Source organism: Amaranthus tricolor, chromosome 6 (assembly GCF_026212465.1).
Source record: "Amaranthus tricolor cultivar Red isolate AtriRed21 chromosome 6, ASM2621246v1, whole genome shotgun sequence".
Lineage (NCBI taxonomy): Eukaryota > Viridiplantae > Streptophyta > Magnoliopsida > Caryophyllales > Amaranthaceae > Amaranthus > Amaranthus tricolor.
Genome location: NC_080052.1, coordinates 22,859,977 through 22,880,525, shown reverse-complemented (window position 1 = coordinate 22,880,525; position 20,549 = coordinate 22,859,977). Strand labels below are relative to the sequence as shown.

The following is a 20,549-nucleotide window of genomic DNA, read 5'->3' as shown; positions in this document are numbered from 1 at the left end:
GGACATGAATTGAACTCGTTTTAATGCAAATAATAATCATGCAAAGAGTCATAATGTTGGACGTTGGTCAATGAATTGCCAATAGATGTTAAGAGTGTTATGTGCAAGTTATTTAGAGGATGTCAAACCTAATTAGAGAAATACAGTTATTCTCTAAGCTATCATTTTGATTTTTTGAAAAATTTTCTAAGTTTTTTGAAAATTCAAACACAAAAGGGAAATTTAAGGGAGATTAGCTACCAAAAAAATTCAAACACAAAAGGGAAATTTAAGAGAGATTAGCTATCAAAATTAATTTTAAATTTGAATTCGTTAAAATAATTGTGTGTCATGGTTTGTTCGCTGTTGATAACAACAAACTTACACTTGTTTTGTTGTCCATTCAAACATGTTAGTAACGACGAACAAATTTTTTTAACTAATTTGGAGAATCTTTTAGAAATTAAAATTTTTTAAAACTTATTTGGAGAATTTTTTTAACAATAAACTTATTTTTTCGAATTTTCACATATGTTTTGTATGCTACCGAGATTTTTAAGATTTTAGTTTCCATCCCATTATTTATAGATCGGGTTCAAGCTAGTATTTGAAGCCAATCATATTTTATATCAAACAAAAACTTGTATGCAGCGGTTACATAGGTTCAACAACTTATAAATAGGTTAAATAGTTCACGACCCAAAAATTTTTTTAATACTTTTATACCAAATTTAAAATTTAAAAGATCAAATACAAGACCTAAAAGGCCAAATCTAAAAATGAGTTGACCAATATCAAGACTTAAGTCTATTTTATTTTAATTCTTAAATTAAATATTAAATTTTATTTAATAAAATTTTAATTTCAAGATTTAAAAGACCAAATCCAAGTCGTAAAGGACCAACCAACGTTATCTTAAATTTGACATTTTAAGTCTCAAATTTGGATTGAAATAAAAAATTATACAAGTTGGGCCTTTGTTGAGGTTAGTGCTTGAAATTGGCAATTTAAGTATTGAAATTGACTTTTTATATTTTAGAATAGGCGATTTAAAGTTTGATTTTGAGTGATTTAAAAAAGCTTATTGCGCTGGGCTGGTTGTGGTCTCATACATGAGGTCAGTGCACAGGAGAACTGCTAAAATTACAAATTCTTATGTGAGACAGTCTCATCGTGAAATGCTTTTTATGTAAGCCCAACTATAATTATCATCATATGAGCTCTTTCTTTTGAAATCGCATAATACTTTTTAAACTTCTGTTACACCATAGATACACAGATATTATAATTGCTCGGATAGACTATAAAGTATTCCTATATACCAAGTACATATGCAAAACAATCAAACAAGAATCCAAACCAACAAACTCAAATCCAAACAAAGCTAAAATCTGGTTATACACACAGTTAAGATACATGCTCAGGTGACAAACCTACTTGGCCCATTACATTTTTAAAACAACTCAGTAATAGTCTTGTTTCAGATTCAGGGAAAATAAGAAGAAAATTCTGCAAAGTTGTTTTGAGTCAGTGAGGAGAGTGTGGAGCAGTTGTCTTTTTGAAATCAATTTTATCCACCTTAACTTCCCCATCAATCAGCTCATACACATAAACCACCACACGAAGCCCGTCAATATCCATTAATACGAAGCTTGGGTTAACATCGTAGGTGATGCTGCTGTATGCACCGGTGGCAGATCCTGGATTTATGACAACACCACCTTCATGCTTGTATGCTGTAAATTGATGTGTATGCCCCGTCACAAGGATGTCCACGTCCAACTGCCTCTGAAGCATAGCAAGAGAATCCAAGTCCCCCCATGGAATAACCTGCAAGGTTTTACTGATAGTTGGATACCAAAAATAAAAAGGCATTAAGATGGACATGTATCTCTAAAAAAGTTACAATCTGATGATCAATCTCCAAGGTTTTTTAGTCATGGAAAGCTGAAGCCCAATACTCATCCTCCTTTTGAACAACTTTTCTGACCTCACGTTTGGTAGTTACAGAATACTGAATATAGCCCTATTCACAAATCTGCATCAAACCATCATTCCCTCTTTGGGAAATATATATCTATAAGATAATTGAGTTGATAATAAACAGTATGTAAATTATAACAGTCACTTACAGGAGACATCAGTGTCCTTTAATGTTAAGGACCAAAAAGCCAAATGAACAAAATTCATGCGATACGACAATGATGACAAGTGCACATTGTCTCTACAGACTCTTTATACTCAGCATATTCTACACCTTGATTCTACATGCCATGTTATCTTCTGACCTCACCCTTCTTACTATTTTCTCATTCACACACCCACCTTCCCCTCCAACTACATTCATTATCGAACATGCATAGAATAAAGTTTGCAAACTAGTTTCTCAATCCCATCACATATCAAATGCACAGCGATATGGAGAGGAACAATCAGTTTCAGGTTTTATACAAAAATTTATGATCCTCAACAAATTGCTGACAATGCAGCATAGTCACAGCAGTAAAGTTATAATAAGAGAAAAGCAAGAACAAATGGTGGCGGCAATAATGGTTAAAATCACTTTCCCATCATCCCAACAACAAGCAAAAGAAAGAGCTCATGCTCGTAAGCTGTAACTGAATGCGATATCCATTGTTGGGTAGTCAAGAACAGAACTCCATATAAGAATTCAAGTTAGGATACAATTCTATATTCGCAGATGCTGTAATGTGAGGCCTTCAGGAACGACAACATAGCAGTGCCTTTTTAGTATGCTTCAACATGAAAGATTGAGCAAAAAACATACAATCACAGGGCCAAGAAACTTTAAATGATTGTCTAACCTGGTGACCATGGCAAAGTCCAAGTTTGAACTGACCGATGGTTAGGGTTTTTGTCTCCGGATAACGTGCATCTTCATCATATTCACCTCGAGTAACATGGAGATCTGGACATATTGTTTTCAGGTAATCATGTACTTCCTGCAAATAATTCCATGAGTCATGCTTACCTTTATTGATAAGATAGATATAATATGGCCACCAAAATTGCAGGATTAGCTTTGGTTTACCGAACTAAATGTTAGTTTAATGATTAATTCAAAGAAGGGGGTGTGAATATGCACTGAAAATCAAATAAAAATCCAAAAGCGTATAAGGGATCATAATCTAGTCTTGCAAACATTGTAAGTATCCAAAGGGTGACGATCCCCATTCGTTCCAAGTGTAGCGATTTAAGATCTCCTTTTCATTCACATTCACATAATATCCCTGAATCATATGACAATACATCCAATGTTTTCTATGTATCGTGTTTCAATAACATTCACTTAAGATCTCTACGTTCTTCAGTATATGAGCAATGATATAAGGCCTTTGGCATAGAAATTATACGTATGCTGAGTATGTAATACTCATATTCATAAACTAATTAGGTATCAGATATTTCAACTCTCAAGTTCAATTATGTAACTCAAGTCACATTCCATTCTGTTGATCATAATATTCATAAAATTTAAGTTAATGCATTAATGACAATGATATAAATTGTCATGTGTGTGCTCAACTTTGCTCAAGTGTAAGTTTTTGTCATCTGTGTATGTCTCTCTAGTGAGAGGCAGTATCATTGACGTGCAAAGTTCCTATTGGGTTTGACCTAGATACCTAGCTTGATTCAGAAGTTATATTGTTGTTTATGTGCTCATGTCATGTTTCCAGGCAAGAACCCAATTTTAACTTTTTTACTTAAGATGGATTTTTAAATTAAATCTTTTGAAATAAGATGTGAATTGTGTACAGTAAATCAAGTTCAATTCTAAACCAAGAAGTTTCTAAACTCTACTGAGGTAATCTTCCGAAGTCTCCTTTGAACAACTCGACTTACTAAAAATTGTTCTGCTAAGCTTAAACATCGTTTTAAATTAAATTGGTAGACCGGGTTGTTTCAACTCAAATCTTGCAATTTTTTCAACAAGCGAAATTTGTCCCTCTGTCTATATTCATGTCAAATGAATAAAATAGATGTGATGAGGATGTTAGTGAACTCAAATTATGTACTTATATGAAACACAATAAACTTTTCTTCGATTAACTATCATGACTTGGATACTAATAGGGTGGTAATATAGGGAAGCCAATACTAAGGAATAGAAAAAAGTTCGCAGCAACAACTTAAATGAATTAAGCTTATACGTATAAATAATAATCAAATTATGAAAAAACACTAAGCTTTATTACATACACTACCTTTGTACATCCTAAAATTCTTAGTGGATGGAGACTTGGAGAGATGCCTAAACTTAAGCAGTGTCTGAGTGAGAAGTTTTGATGATAAAAAGTTAATTCAAATGAATTCCCTTGCATCAAGGTGAATGTACAAAGGAAATTCAATTTTCCATTTTGTGAAAATCCATACGGCATTGCGTGCTTTAGAACTATATTTAGAAAGCAACATCCATAATATAGCATTGTGTCACCACACTAGGCTTTACAACACATTACTGCAGTGGATATGCATTTGAACCCAATTATATTTCACAAATAAGGAAGTTTAAGTCACTAAATTTTTTAAACCTTTGATTTCTTCACAAGAAACTAGATGCCAAAAGTATTTATTCAAATTTCAAATATAAAATTGTTTCAAAATATTGTATAACAATGATTTTCCACTAATACAATGCTTTAAAAAGGTTTTATTTTACTCTTTTAAATTATACTAGCTTGTGGAGTTACTTCATTCTACTCTTCAGTGTTAGGCTCATAGACACAATCAAGGAAAGCAATGAATCAACAGTAAATAGTTGACATGATAAATGGGGCACACAAAATAAGCAGTAAAAAACACTAAAAGCAGAAACAAAAGCAGCAGAAACAAAACACCAAGAGGCACATACAAATATGGAAGGATTCTTAGAGGAAGTGTGCATAATTCTGTCATTGCACAAGCATCATCATCTTAAAGCTCAAAATCAACCTCTTGCAATCATCAAAAAAATAAGTTTTTCTAATGAGCAAATTAACGCCCCTTCCATGTCATTAGAACACAAATAAAGAAAGGAAGGGAGACCGTAGATACCTACATAGTTACCGCACAAGTCAATACATTGGAGTTATCTAAACAGAAAAATGGCCAAATAGCGAGGAATAAATGTTCTTCTCATGAGTGTAACAGCATTCCATTAATGTCATTAAAAAGCTTCTACCTAGGAGGAGTTAGAGGATAGGATGTACGTAACCTTAGCCTTGCAAAAACGAATAGTTTTTTATGATTGACCCTTGAATCTTGATAGCAAACATCATATACAACTTCATATAAATAAAAGTACACATAGTAAAGTAGTAAACTACTAGCATATAGACATTATCAGTCAACCCACATGCATCCTGCTATTTGCAGTGTCTAGTCAGGCCCATATTCATACAAAATCCATCGAACCAGTCAAGACTCGAGTGGCATTGCATAATTCAGAGGTAACAATAAATCATTTTTTTTACAAAAGGTGAATTGACAACATCTTCATCATAATTTGCAACCTTCCAGGCATTCACTGTTTACAATACTGTGAAGTTGTTCACATTTGACGCTTTATGTTCAGCAAACAATAGCGTTATCAACTTAAAACACTACACTACCAATCTTCAGAAATCATTGTATAGCAAGGAATAGAGTGTGCGCATGTAGATAAAGTATTAAAAGCTAATGCTTGCACTTTTATAGCATTATTCCAAGCCACTTTTTGCAGATGTTAATTAGACATAGCTATTTGTGTCTGACATGAATACACACAGCTATCAAATGGAAATTTACTGTTGAAAATCAAGTGTCAAGTATCCATACCCATGTAGAGTTATGAGGATCCAAGACAAGTGCATGAAGTAAGATAACAAGTTTGGATAACATAATAGAAGTAAAAGCGCATGTAAGATGTAAAATAGCTTTTTGAGCAACTAGATCACATATATGAACATTCAACAATTCCTAAACTACATGGATAGTATAGTTAACAATATTTTTAAGTAAATTGCCTAAAAATTTAGATTTCATTCAGAAAATTACAAAATGGTAAGGAGGATAAATATATGATCAGAATCATATTTTTAAACACATCATGCACAGCTGAGTGCTGAAGTATAGCCATCAACCATGTATAAGGAATACCTAGATTGCAATAAAAAAAAGAAAAAAAGAAAAAGCATTGCAGAGAATCATTGTAACCATTGAGCAGATTGCATAATTCCTCTTATATATTTCAATCAATGTATCATACTTGGGCTACAGAAAAGTGATCTCCCATGTCGCCAACTAGTATAAAACCAAATAATAACAGCTAAAAACACAAGAGTTGTGATTTTGATTATCAGACAAGAATAAAATGGCAATACATGATCATCAATCAAAAACACAAAAGAAAATGAAATAAATCTGAAGAATCATCCATCAAACAAAAGGACAACATAATTCATAAAAAAAAAAGGTCAAAGGAGAGAGGAAGCAAGATACTAACTTTGATACAGAGATTACCAGTGCAGATGATGTGTTGAATCTTGCCAGGGACAAGCATAGACTTGAACTTGGGAGGGAGATCAGGTGCCCTATGAGGGATATGTAAATCCCCAATCGCCAATACAAGCACCATTTTTTGCTTTCTAAGGAGACACAACTCCGGGATGGGCGCGTAGTGCGAGGCTTTGCTCAAAATTATGCCGCAATAAATCCAAATTTTGAATATAGGTCGCCGTGTGTTTTGAGCTGAGTCTCAACACAAATGCTTCGTAAAACCATTAACGAAAAGCCGTTTTAATTTAATAATTTAATTGCTAACAATTTTAGCGGTTTTAGTTAATTAACTTTATAAAAATATTTTGAGATTGTGAGCGGCTTTTAATATTCAATTGTTAATAATCACAAAGATATTAAGCGGTTATCTGTAAAAATAAATAGTCGTAAAAAAATTATAAATAACTCTGTCATACTTAACCTGTGCGTGCATGATTTTATGAATAATTAGCATATTCGATTTTCAACAAAATTGGGTATTCCCTTGAACTATACTTAAGGCGTTTGAAATTTCATCTATAAATAAGTCTCGAGTCTCTTGGATTACATTTCTCATGCCTTCTCTTTGGAGATGTATGGATATGAATTGGTTGTCTTCTAACATGACTCTTACTATATGTATGTAAGTACTTCAAAAAGAAGAAAGTCTACGAATTTTGTAAAACTCTGTACAAGTGCATTAGTAGAACAAAAAAATGTATACTTGTCCATATGAGACCCAACTCCAATCTTTGTGAACATCTTATTTATAAACAAGTATAAACTTATTCTACCATTGAGGGACAACACTTTCCTTTTCAATAGCTTTTCAAGTATCCCACATTGATAGAATAAACAAGTTTGCACTTGTTTAGCTAGCTTGGGAGAGTTTGTACCAATTATTTAAGAATCTTTTGATTTGCTTTCTCATGATCATCACCTCTCTTAGAATGGACAAATAGGTGAATGCAAAATAATTGTTTGGAAACAAAACTCAATAAACATGGTTTACTTCAGCCTCGCTAAATAAGTTGTACAACATAATCTTCCGAAATGTACCAGAAAGGCTTCAAATAATACTACAATATATGCAAAATTTGTTAACAAACTAATATCTAGAAAAACATCTCTTTCCCAAGCTTGCATTTTGAGGATATACATTCACTGATTCATGACTAACAAATGTCCAAGTATATCTCAAATTTAATCATTCAATTCTATACTTATTTTTTAAAGAACAATCACATTGGTTCCCGCTTAAAAAACAATCATATCCTCTACCTTGGCTCCCATGAAGAAAACTTCAAATCTGACACGAAACATAGAACTCTGAAAACACGAGCCACCTTTGATTCATGGACATCTGAAATGATCCGACTATTACGAATCACCATCTTTCGTATTGGCCTTTGTATCTTCACTATTATGTTCGTCTTCAATTACCTCACTGTCCTTTTGTTCACTTTCAGGGATAATCCCATTTTCTAATGTAGATGAACTCTCATTTTCTGATATGCTATGTAAATCTAAACTTTGTGTTCGCCTAGGAATCTCTCTTGATGATGACACTGATAACAAACGGGTTAGCCCATCAAATGAACCTTTGGCATCCATAATAAGGGTTGCCCCACCAGGGTAACAACGACCAAAACAAGTTGAACAATAAGGAAATGCAACCTGATCAAGAACAAAATGCAGGTTAGAAATTAAGACTATATATATATTTAAAAAAAATTACAGATACACTTGCTATATTTTTAATATTGTACCATTTCTCCCAAAAGTGAGAACGTTTGAGAGAATCGTGCAACAAAAAACTAGAAGTATATGAAGTCAAAAGAGAGTACAGAATTCATGTCAATTTCACCTCCATGAATGCGCGACAAAGAGAAAAGAAAAGTGTGGATTCATTCTCTCTAAGCATTCGTGCTTCATTATATCTCAACAATGAGTTATGAACAGCTTTGAGTCCTTTCAATAATTCCTGTGCTAGAATATGTTTCAAGCTGATTGGAGCACAAGGGCGTAGCTCATTCAGTGCTGCAGATACACCTACAGACATCAGGAGATGAAGAAATACCCACATCAGAATCTGATCAACGACATCAGAATTACCAGTTTATTAAATTGCTATACCCAAATCTGAGATAAGTAGTGCATGATATTGATGATCAATTATTCCCCGAATGTGGAGCCGAATGGGCACAGGGCACGAGCTTTACGCTTCACCTACCAGACCAAGTGTAGTGTGAAATATACAAGGGCTGCAAGGCCGTGATGAGATCTCGGACACATCAACATGCATATTTCATTCGAGGATTGTGTTCCTTAATGTCCAAACTCAAAAGCATCAAATACATCATATATGAGCACCATTTACAATGGCAAAGTTCAAGATGGTGAAACAAGGAAACGTCCCAAGTGTCCATAGTGTCCAAGGGTTATTAGTCCAAGCAACATTAATGCACAAAAAGGATAAAATACTTTCTGAGCTTTATAAAGGAGTTGCTCCAAATCAATTGGACCTCAATGGTGACAATGGACTGAACCCATTAAAAGTAACATGGAGAGAAACTCCAAGGGCTGAATCCAAAGGAAAAATACATGCCGTTCAAATTAGGATAAATATAGAATGTGGCATGTGTTTGAGCATTGAAGTAGGAGTTATACACCTTATTGTTGCAGTCTTAATAGAGGGTGTTCCATAGCTTAAACAATCAACATTGTAGGCGCACATATGAAGGGAACATACAAACCATAATGAGAACATTGGACAACTTAGAAATGATGAGTTATATACCTAAACACAAGGGAGGTTACAAGATTACAGATGAGCTAATTGTGTAGCACTGAAATGCGGAATCAACCATTGTAGATTCCTTACTGAAGTGAAGTTACATGCAACAATGGCCAGCCATGAAATGAAGTATAGCACACCTTAAGCAAGGGAGTTGCAAGCTTCAATCAGCTAACCTAGTTACGCCTAATAACAAGCATCGAAAGGAAAACTAATTCATCCATCAAAGATGGAGGTTACTGTAAGTTAATCTCATTATTGAAGCTCAATTTGGACATCGCACCAGGAGAAGACCATCATTGAAGATCAATCCAATTCAGCGGTTACCGCTTATTGTTTAGGTTTGAAAAATTCTGATTTTGAATAAAGTTTGAAGCTTACAATAAACCAGGCAATAACTTCTAGTTAGTGATGAGAGTTGAGTAGTGTAGTTCTTTCAAACGTTTCTATGTAGGAGTTACACATAGGTGAAAAGTTTCCTAAGTGGATGTAATGGGAATTCTCACGAAACTTTAAAACCATGCCAACTTAGTGTAAGACAATCCTATTGTTTGATATACTTTGTGTTGCAAGTACACTATATATACATGCTGCTGTAATCCTTGAGAATTATGCAAAAAGAAGTAATAGAAGTACCATTGGGAGTCCCCTGATACTTGAAATTCAATGCCTAGCTAATATTGTTCTTTTTTTCCTTTTTCTTGTCTTACTATTTCTGCTACTGTGAAGCAAAATTCATACCAAAAAACTATTGGGTATTAGAGATAAGAGACCAATCTAAGATAGAATTGCCATCTTGAAGCACTCTTTAAGGGAAATAATAAGAGTTTATAGATGTTGCATAAAACGTAAGATTAGCATTATTTGCATATAGAAGACAAAGCGTTAGAAAAATGGCTAAGACATTCAAAAAGGAGGGGAAAATATGCAGTTTCTATTTGATGGACAGGTGATAAGCCAAAGATGTTGTAGAGTGTAGAATAAATGATTAGAATAATACCGGGAAATCTTGTATATGAAAGAAAAAAATTGAATGTCATTAGTGCATATGTGTCTAAAGTAGGAGCAAAAGAAGCACTCAATAAAATTTTGGGAGCTAGCAGGTGTGATGCAAACATCAAAAACATTGTATATTGATGGTCCTCAGAATAGTTATGTTAAGCACTAATGTTACGCTAACATAAAGTGACTTCGAGAGTGCTCATGGACATTTTAAATAAAAAAAAATAAGGGAGGGTCAAAATTTGAGGAAGCATATGATTTAATACTTGATAAGTGATAGAAAGTGTAAAAAACATTTGGTGACTTGTAAAAGTAAAGTGAATGCACCCTAAATCGATTACTTTTTGACTAGGAAAAATGATAGGGAAAGCCTTCTAAACTGTATAGACTAGATGAATGTATCGCCACTCAAGACAAACTCCTAGTCCTAGATATTCATATACAATCATACATTTATACTTGCACAAGATAAAATCCAAGGACATTGAAAAATCAAATGGTAGAACCTTAAACAAGGGAACCCTAAAAGCCTAAAGTTTTAGTAATAGAGTTGTTGAACAAACTGATTAGACAACAAGGTAGATGCAAATTTAAGTTGGACTGTATAACTCGTGCGGCTAAGGAAAATCCAGTAGAAACATAAAGTGGTATGATAGTGAAAAAGGATACGATGTGTGGAGCAAATAAGGAAAGGTAGCAATAGACAAAAAGAAAGAAAGATATTTGACTTTTGGAAAATGTGAGAGTAAGGACAACATTACGAAATCTGAGGAAGCCAAAACCAAGACAAAAAGCAGTACGTAAGGCAAAGTTAAAAGCACATGAAAAAGTATACAACAAGTTGAATTACTAAGACGGAAAATAAACATAATAAGATATCCAAAAAGAGATAAGAGGTTAGGGAGTATCTTAACTGGGTAAAGTGTATCAAAGATAAACGACACAAAATTCATGTCCAAGATGAAAAGATCAAGGATAGTGAAATGAGTACTTTGATGTGTTGTACAATAGAGGAAGCAACATGAAATATCTTGATGAAACAAGCAGAAGAGAACAATATGAAAGGAATTTTAAAAGGATAAGAGGAAGGAGCCCCAAAGAAAATTAAGCAAAACAAGAAGTAGGTTCAAATGATATTCATATTGATTTGAAGCTCATAAATGTTTAGAGTAAACGGGATTGAATTGGCTGGCTAACCTTTACAACAATATATGAAGAACAAACAAGATGCGAAAAGACCAAGGATAAACAATATTATATTTATTTTTAATTTTATGATTAAGGGCCAGGCTTGTGTGGTAAGATGCAAGCTAGCGGATTCAGTTTCACTCATTCCTTTTCATTACAAGAACCTCTTTTTCAAAAAATCTTTCTTGAGCCGAGGGACTCTTTGTTCCCATCCTCCATTATGGGTATGGGTTGTCGCCAACCTTCCCTCCTCATATTCTAATCATAGTTTCCTATGAACGGGATAAATTGGGTATGAAGATGATGATGATGAAACAAAAACAAAGGGGATGCACAGAATTGTTCGGACTATCGGGGATTAAGCTAATGAACCACATCATGAAGCAACGAGGCAAGGGTGATAGAACATCACATGAGAAGAAACAAGCAGTTTCGAGAACTAATTTGATTTTTATCAAAGACTACCATGAAAATTAAAAATCATGTAAATGCTAAACTACAAATGTGGAGGCAAGCGTTAAAATGCGAAGATTTCAAACTTTAAAATAAGTCTAAGTAAGATAGAATATATAGAATGTCAGTTTGGCATGGAGGATTATAGAAGTTATGTTGTAAAATTACATAAAAAGGAGCTCCTCCCAAGTGAAATGAGTATTTCAAATAAATTGGCTCAATTTGTTTCACGAGATATTGATCAAGATGTAAAGCATAAGATTTGGTGCCTGAAATGGACACTTCGATCAAAATATTATACAACCCATGCATGTCAGAAACTGAGAATTTCCTAGCACAATATTAAGAGTACTATATCGGGTCAAAATGTTGGCCTTAGAGAAGAGCTTATAGTAGGAAGATAAGATGCATATGTTAAGTTGGATGAGACATAAGAAAGGATCTAGGAGTCATAGATTTTGAAGACAAAATGAGAAATCGTTTTGGTTTGATCATATGCAAAGAACACTAGATAATGAACGAGTAAGAAAAGTGGAATTTTGAAACTTTGAAAAGCTTAGTAGAGGAAGAGGTTGGACTTAAATGACTTGAATAGTCAATAAATAAAGACTGGCATAAAAAAAAATGAAATTGTACGAATATCTTACAATCTATAGAATGATAGAAATGAATGGAGGACATGGATACATATGGATAATCATTTGTATTGATTTCTTAGATCTTAGATTAAACGGGTCAAACAAAGTGTATTGTTTGTAATGAGCGATTTCTTAAGTTGACTTTTTCATTCATGTAGTCGACTCCAAATGTTGGGATTCTTTGGCATTGTTGCATAGATTTTCTTTACAATCTTAAATAACCCTAGTACCTATAAACAAATATTGTTTCGCACTTAATAGACAAAAATGTATCAAAACATTACTTGCATGCATGATAGAGATACACACCATTTATAAATACAGCAAGGGGTGGATGCTCCATTAAATTTGAAGGCGGAGTCATGTCTTCTCGACTTTCTTCATTAGCAGAAGTGCCTGAAAACCCAACTGCTGGCAATGGGACCCATCGATGTGAATCCAGGACAAGCTGATCACGTATGCTGAGAGTTAGAAGCAATTATAGAAGGAAAGAGCTATACTGGAAGGATGAAAGAAAAGGCCAGGACTTCACGATTAGAAGTTTATATGAAGCAAATGCTTTATCAAAAAATAAACAAAAAATGGCCTGATGAAGCACTTCTAATGCAGATGTGCATCAAATGCCAATTAACAAAGTCTGGAATAGATCATTTCAAGATATCAGCAGAACCCTAATCTTGGAGTACATGTATTACCTGAAAATTCTCAACAGCAGTGGCAATATTCTTCACAAATAAGTTTAGAACAGCCCTGAGAAAAAACAACAAATATAATTAGTGTGCAAGTTGAAACCTTAATAGAAACCAAAGAAAAGTCATAATAATCCTTACTCTTCAAATAGTGATGGAAGCAGACCCCGAAAATCCAATCCAACCCAACCGAGCCCCATCGCACAGTACTGTCATATGCAGCAAGTCAAGCATAAAATTATAAATCAACAGAAAAGAATCTTTTTACAAAAGCGCCAAGTAACTATTTATTTTCAAAATGAAAGAAACATAAAAGGCATCTAAAGGGCTCCTGATGGTCTTTCATGCTATGTCAAGGTCATTACTACTTATTGTAGTCCCTTGCCTATTGATCCAATTAATCCAAGGTCTTTAGAAGTCTTCTTACCAGGGTAAAATGCAACGCATTCCTTTTGATGATTTTTTATGTGTGTTTTTGGATGGGAGCAATTAAGTGCAAAAGATCTAGTTAGTGCGAAACCAATCCATATTTCTGTACTCTGGGTAAGATAAGTAGAAATGAGATCCATTAATCCACAGGGTATCACCCAGGAGTACGTACACTTTCAAAATTCGTCCACACCTACAAGAACTTAATTTTCCCTCTGAAGAAGAATAAATTACTAAATATCTTAACCCCTTAGCTACTCTGTCCAATATAAAAGACAAAAATGGTATACCTATGTCCATTCGATTTACCAAGTAGGATCTACCGAAAAAACCAACATGAACCACGTATTAATGGCTTAATTTAAAATGTCCTCACATTTTTTCTGTGTTTTCATTTTTAATCATATGATTCAGTAATTAACACTACGAAGAAGTTGCAGGGTAAAAACAGGTAAACATCTCACCTGAAGACCCCAACCTTCTGCCTCCACCCTCATGCAAGTTTAGGGGTCAAAATTTGTACAAGAGGATCAAACTTCAAAGAAAATTGTTGTTAAGAGTCTCTATTCAAGTGGATACTATCTTCAAGGGTGAATTAGCACATGGACTATCAATTGTATGGGCAGCGATACTTACATCTGAATATTCCCCAAACTCCCTCTTAAGCAAGGCTACATATGGTTGCTCCTTGAAAAAAAGCGATATCACATAGGTTCATGCGACATAATTGATTCCTCTCATATGGTTCTAAATACACCATTTGTGATACGGTAATGCATGCGGGGGATAATTTGCACTATGGTCCAAACCAAAAACATAATTTTCCAGGCATTCACTTTGGTATATCCAAATATAATCTACCAAATGACTAGGACAGAAAAAAATCTCCACTGTTGGGTCTCACTTCATCTAACTACTTTATACCTCATCAGATCAATCGTTTTTCTCCCAAATAATTGAATTATTAGTACTACCTTTTATTCCTACCTACAATCACTTTTTTCTCATTTCACAACTAACATACTATATAGCCCTACTCCAACCAGTTTCCTAAACATGCATACCGAAGATAAATAAAAGACAAGATCAGTCTTCAATTAGCAAGTGGGAACAAGCATGTGTAAAATATGATCACATAATTGCACACAAAAACTAAAAAACATGACCAAACAGGATTTTACTTGCCATGCACTGATCAAGAATGTTTGATAAAGATCCTCCTTCAGTTATCTTGGGAAGCATGAGCTTCAGCATCTTTAGGTGAGATGTAATTTGGTGCATAGCCCAACTAAAGAGAAGCCCCCCATCATAGTTTTCTTCACTTCCAGACGTATCATCAGCAAATATGGCTCGGTATTGGTTCACAACATCAAATAAATGCATCCTGTGACAGTTGACCATTCCCTTTAAGTACTCATACGGGTTTCTTTGGTCCAAATCATCAAGGATTCCAGTAAGCCAAGCCTCTCTACATCTCAAAAACTGTCTTACACAAATTACAAAATGATAAATCATGAATAACAAGCACAAATTAGAAGCATGTGCATATATACTAAACTCACTTAAGCAATGAATATGATCCTTCTGCATTCCATATAAGCCTTTGTCCAAGATTATGGACAATTTTCAAGGAGGTGTTAGTCATTGCACTTATATTTGAAACAAGCAAGACTCATGTAAACATGCTTGTTTTAATATAGAAAAATTAATGTCTATTGCTATTTTGAATGACAAAAGAATGAGAAAAACAGTGAAATAGTCAAATCATGAGGAATGAAGTAATAAAGAAATAACTATTTGCAAAAAAATGCAATCTATAAAAGCAAACCAAACCTGCAAGCGCATTTCATACTCGCTAAAGACACCTATTCGACGTAAATATCCAATGATACGAAGACATTCTGGCAACTGCAATGTAAAGCATGATAAATTTATATTACCATAGTATCCAGACAGTTTCAAAATCACTGAAAAGGACAAAAAAAAAAAGCACTCTGAATTGTGCTCAGAATGCACCTATACAAAAAATCTACTTTTAGCAAATTATAAGTACTTGAATATTTGATCTGAGCTTCTGGAGAAGCTGTGAAAGCATAGATTGTGTTGCCTGGTTAACCTCCACAGACAAAGCTTGAAGAACAGGGATCCTGAAAGGATAAAGAAAATATTATACAAAATCAGTGAGATTTTCTAAACAAGCTCAATAAGAGCATGAGACAAACAAACGAGTGCAGAAGATAAACAAGGAAAATGATTCTCACTTTGGATGCAAGGTGCATAATTTGCTAACAAAAGCTTCCAAGTCAAGCGCTTCATCATAATTTCCATTCCTCACACATCTGGACCTCAAAAACCAATACATTGTATCAGCAACCTTACCCATGAATAGAAATCAAAACAATAAAGCATCTAGAAGTTACACTTATCACTTTAAATCCACATTTGGTACTCACTATAACCTATACCATGTAATGTAAAACACAACAACAGCAATGCCAAAGCCTTAGTATCAATACAGAGCTAACTACATGAACCAAAACAAATCATTGTATGCTTAGTTTTCAAAGATGCGCCTAGGGCAAGTCTAAACACAAAGTGCACCCAAGGGCTACGCATGAGAACAATTGCTTTCTCAATTTCAAGCAAGGAGCAATTCAAAAGGCACACAAGGCGCAATGGAAGGTGCGAAGGCGCGCGAGGAACGCCTGGGTTAAGGCACAAAATTGATAAAAAAAAATTCAAAAAGTACATGCTTTGGCAAATGCTTTTTTCCCAAAAGTGCACAATGGAACGTCGTAGTGCTTTTATAGCTAAGAACATAAAATATCGCCTATAAATATCCATCTTTTTCCATTCATTCCCATCCAATGATATATGTTCCCGCTGAATAAGACATATCATTTTTAGCCCCCTTCATCCAAATCATCTTTGGTCTCCATTTGCCTCTTAGTCATTGCTTGTCCAATTCTATATTTTCCTGAAAGAAGCTTCTTCTTATTGTCTTAATGCATGCCCACCACCACAACAACAACAACAATGCCAGAGCCTTAATCCCAAAAGATTGAGGACGCATGCCCAAACAATGGATATTCAAAATGTCATGTACAAAAGCTCACGACCACAGGTATGTGACCTTAATCAAAAGATAAAATATAGACCATAGTACATGTATATCGGGAGTGTAGACATTGTGATTCTCTTGCATACATGAATCAAACATCTTTAACCTAATGCTATCACCACAAAAATATGATTTACGTTTCGCTTGTCACAGCACATACGGAGAGTAAAGGCCACTATAAAATACCAACTACATGAAATTTAACTCTTAATGAAGGTTAATCCAGATAAATTTCGATGTTTTTTTGCCTCTCCCATTTAGCCAACAAATATTATGAAAACGATGTGAAAAAATTCACAAACCACCGAGAAAAACTAGATACTGATGGAAAATCAAAAACTTTCCAATTTTTTCCTAACTTAAACTCTCAAGTATCAAACTACAATTAAACACAACAACCACATACGTGTCCATAAGCTGAGGAATTTCAAGCAAGTCAAGCAAAGTACTGTGATTTGCAAGCAAGGTTTGGTTCATTTTCCTCTTCTCCAAAATTTGTTCAGCTGATTCAATGAACTCAGTGCAACCTGATGTCAATTTAGGGACTTCAGCAATCTGTAGCAAAAAGTAAAGCAAAAATAAATTACAAACTTAAGCTTAAAATCAATCAACTAAGCAAGACTTTTCAAGAATCATAGGCAAAACTTCAAGAGTCTAGGCATTGCACCAGCATCCAACTTCAAAATTATGATCAATTTACATTTCCAATCACAATTGGCCACCATCAAGGCTCGGCCCTACACCCCTTTCTTATTGCAGCGGTTCTAGATGCAATAACTCGATAATTACAAGAGAACGTGTGTTAGTACATGTTGTTTGCTGACGACATTGTTTTGATAGATGAGACCAAAAAGGGGGTAAATACTAAATTAGAACGTAGAGACAAGAGCTGGAGTAATAAGGTTTCCAATAAAGTTGGAGCAAGACATAGTACATGGAGGGTAACTTTAGCACAAATGAGATAACGAGAGGCACTATAAAGCTGAAAGAGAAATAAATCGCTTTAAGTGAATGATGTAAATACCTTAGGTCTATATTTCAGAGTACTGAGGATATCCAACAAGTTGTAACTCATAGAATTAAGTGCAGGTGGCAAAATAAAGGGTGATTGTTGGAATATGTGACTGAGGTGTGCCCTTAAAGTTAAAGGACAAGTTTTATCAAACGGCCATTAGACTGGCGCTACTATATGGATCAGAATGTTGGGCTTTTAGAAAGTTTTACAGTAGAATATGTGAATAATAAGCAATATAATAACTTTGAATCAACAATTTTTAATAATGCATCTAATTTAAGCAATTCATTCCATTACCTCAATGTCATTAAGTGGCTTTCACCTAAGATAGGGTTTGAGAGGGTCGAATGTACACAACCTTATTTAATGATAAAACTAACAAAGAGGTTGTTTCTAATTGACCCTTGGTAGCAAACATCATGTGCAATTTCGCATAATTAAGGAGTGCACGTGATTTAATTGGTCATTTTACCTTAGTTCGTTATAATTCGAAAGCAAAGAACTGTAAATCTTTGGGCCATCGAAAATTCGAAATAATGGACATATCTAAATCTAAGCAATGCATTGCAATAATTCTTGGTCAAAATTTGAGGACTCGGACTAATTTTCCGGCAATTGGCAAGTTCATTGATAAATATCACCAGACTAAAAGCAATGTAAATGTTTAATCCAATATAAAGAATCTTCGCATAAAAGATAACCTATAGTTGATTTCAAAACAATTAAGTATTATATAAACATTGGTAAATCAACAAATCATTAAGAAAATTAGTTACCAGAGACTCAAGATGATTATCAATGGAGGAAACTTCTTCTCTAATAGAAACCAACGCATCAGCAGCAGCTATAAAAGAGCGATAATTAGCCACCGCAACTTCCTGCATCTGGCGCCGGATCCTCTCAGCATCAACTCGGAGAAGTTCGGGTTCCTGTCGAAACAAGATAATGTCAAAAAATCAGAATCAAGATAATTTTGAGTTAAAATGAAGAGAAATGCAGCAAAAAAAGAGACCTTGTGAAGACGATCAAGAGTGAAAGAGAGGAGTTCAGAGACATATGGTTGTTGGGAGACTGAAGCTAGAGGTATGAGTCCTGCTACTGCTTCGCCATTCTCTTCTAAGTTTGATGAAGAATCCATGGATTCTCTCCTCTCAGCCTTCGCTTGAAACATTAATGGCGTCGGAGAGGAAGGAAGGGAATGTGATCAGAGCTAGTTGGAGGAGAAAATATTCAGATCCAAATTTGAGTACTTCAGCTTTGGGACTTTGCCGGAGGGCTTTGCCGGTGACAAATCGGTTCGAGCCTGACGGGCTACAAAATGATTAATTTTCGCTTTCCTATCTAACCTTCACTAGATTAAAATTAAATAAGTGATCCAAATACTAAATTTATTCCCCCAATCAAGATTTGAAGAAAACGTAGATAAACTAAAATGAGTAAATAAGTAATAGAGAAAAAGTTATACTTAGTATATATTTGTTAATGTAACATCCCGACTCCATCAGACCGTTGGTAACTATTATGGAAGCCGTAGACTGACCTTACAGATCAATATAAGTTTTTTTAACGCATTTTGGCCTCACTGGTGCGCAACTGATAAAACTTCCCAAAAGGTCACTCATCCTACGATTGCTCCCACCTAGCACACTTTACTATGGGGTTTTTAGCAAATTGACTCACTTGAAAAGAAGATGCACTTTATTGATATGAGTAGTCAATCATTCTTTTTTAAAGTTTAATCCGAGATATCATAGTCTCTACGCAAAATCACATATTTACCGTATATGTATTCACCTATGTGTAAAAGCAATAAATAACTTTCACAATCAATATTTCCCCTGAATGCTTTCTGAAATGGATCATCAATTCTCATATTGTAAATTATAAAAAAAAAATAGCTAAAAGAAAATAGTGCAACAATGTTACAACATATTTCTTCTATATTGTCTCACATTGAACCTTAAAATAAAGAAAAAAGAGTGTATGCATACAATTCTTGCCCTGATTTCAACAAATATCGCGGAGATGAGACATTTTAATCATTTGTTCAACTTGCTCAAACTTCTTTAATGAAAGGGACTTTGTCAAGAAGTCTACAAGACAGGTTTGATTGAATTTGTTGGACATTTATTTTCCTTCTTCCTAGAGTACATGTGCCAAAAAAATTTCAATGTTACGTGTTTGGTTCTATATCTTTTTATGGAACTTTCGCTAACTTGTGCAATACAAGTAGTATTGTCTATATAAATTATAGTTGAAAATTTTGTTATTGTTTCCTTTCCACATCCTTCTTGAATTAATTACCTCAATCATATTCTATTTGTTTCATAAAGGGGATCAATTCTCCATGATTTGATGTAGCGGTCAAAGTTTGTTTTGTGGATCTCCAAGATACTGTGATACCTCCACATGCGAATGGTATCTTGCTTAATTTGATTGATAAATAATCCAAGATCTCTAGGTCTTCGAAGATATCGCAACAAATGTTTTCACATTTCAATGTCTTTTTATTCGTGGATTGTGTCTTGCTAATAAATTAGTAAAGAAAGCAATATCAAGACTTGTATTATAGGCTAGATACATCAAAGCTCGAATTGCACTTACATATGGCACTTTAGGGCCATGAACCTCCTCATCTTCTTCACATGGTCAAAATGGACCATCCTTTGTATTCAATGATCGCACTGTCATTAGAGAGCTTAATGGATGAATTTTGTGAGTA

The 20,549-nt window shown here is 34.3% G+C and overlaps 2 protein-coding genes across 2 annotated transcripts; both read right to left on the bottom strand.

Annotated features, from left to right (window-relative positions):
• Positions 1-1,253: 1,253 nt before the first annotated feature.
• LOC130815244 (vacuolar protein sorting-associated protein 29) lies at positions 1,254-6,728 on the bottom strand. Its single transcript, XM_057681639.1, has 3 exons — positions 6,464-6,728; positions 2,805-2,942; positions 1,254-1,809 (listed from the first exon to the last, which is right to left on the bottom strand). The coding sequence occupies exons 1-3, from the start codon at positions 6,593-6,595 to the stop codon at positions 1,507-1,509; spliced, it is 573 nt and encodes a 190-aa protein (XP_057537622.1). The 5' UTR covers positions 6,596-6,728; the 3' UTR covers positions 1,254-1,506.
• A 730-nt stretch (positions 6,729-7,458) lies between these two features.
• LOC130814959 (conserved oligomeric Golgi complex subunit 8) lies at positions 7,459-19,240 on the bottom strand. Its single transcript, XM_057681260.1, has 12 exons — positions 18,840-19,240; positions 18,604-18,756; positions 17,219-17,367; positions 15,953-16,030; positions 15,745-15,838; positions 15,525-15,599; positions 14,877-15,173; positions 13,404-13,471; positions 13,269-13,323; positions 12,883-13,021; positions 8,363-8,547; positions 7,459-8,172 (listed from the first exon to the last, which is right to left on the bottom strand). Exons 1-12 carry the CDS (start codon positions 18,996-18,998, stop codon positions 7,876-7,878), a joined length of 1,749 nt encoding a protein of 582 aa, XP_057537243.1. The 5' UTR covers positions 18,999-19,240; the 3' UTR covers positions 7,459-7,875.
• Between the last annotated feature and the right edge of the window lie 1,309 nt (positions 19,241-20,549).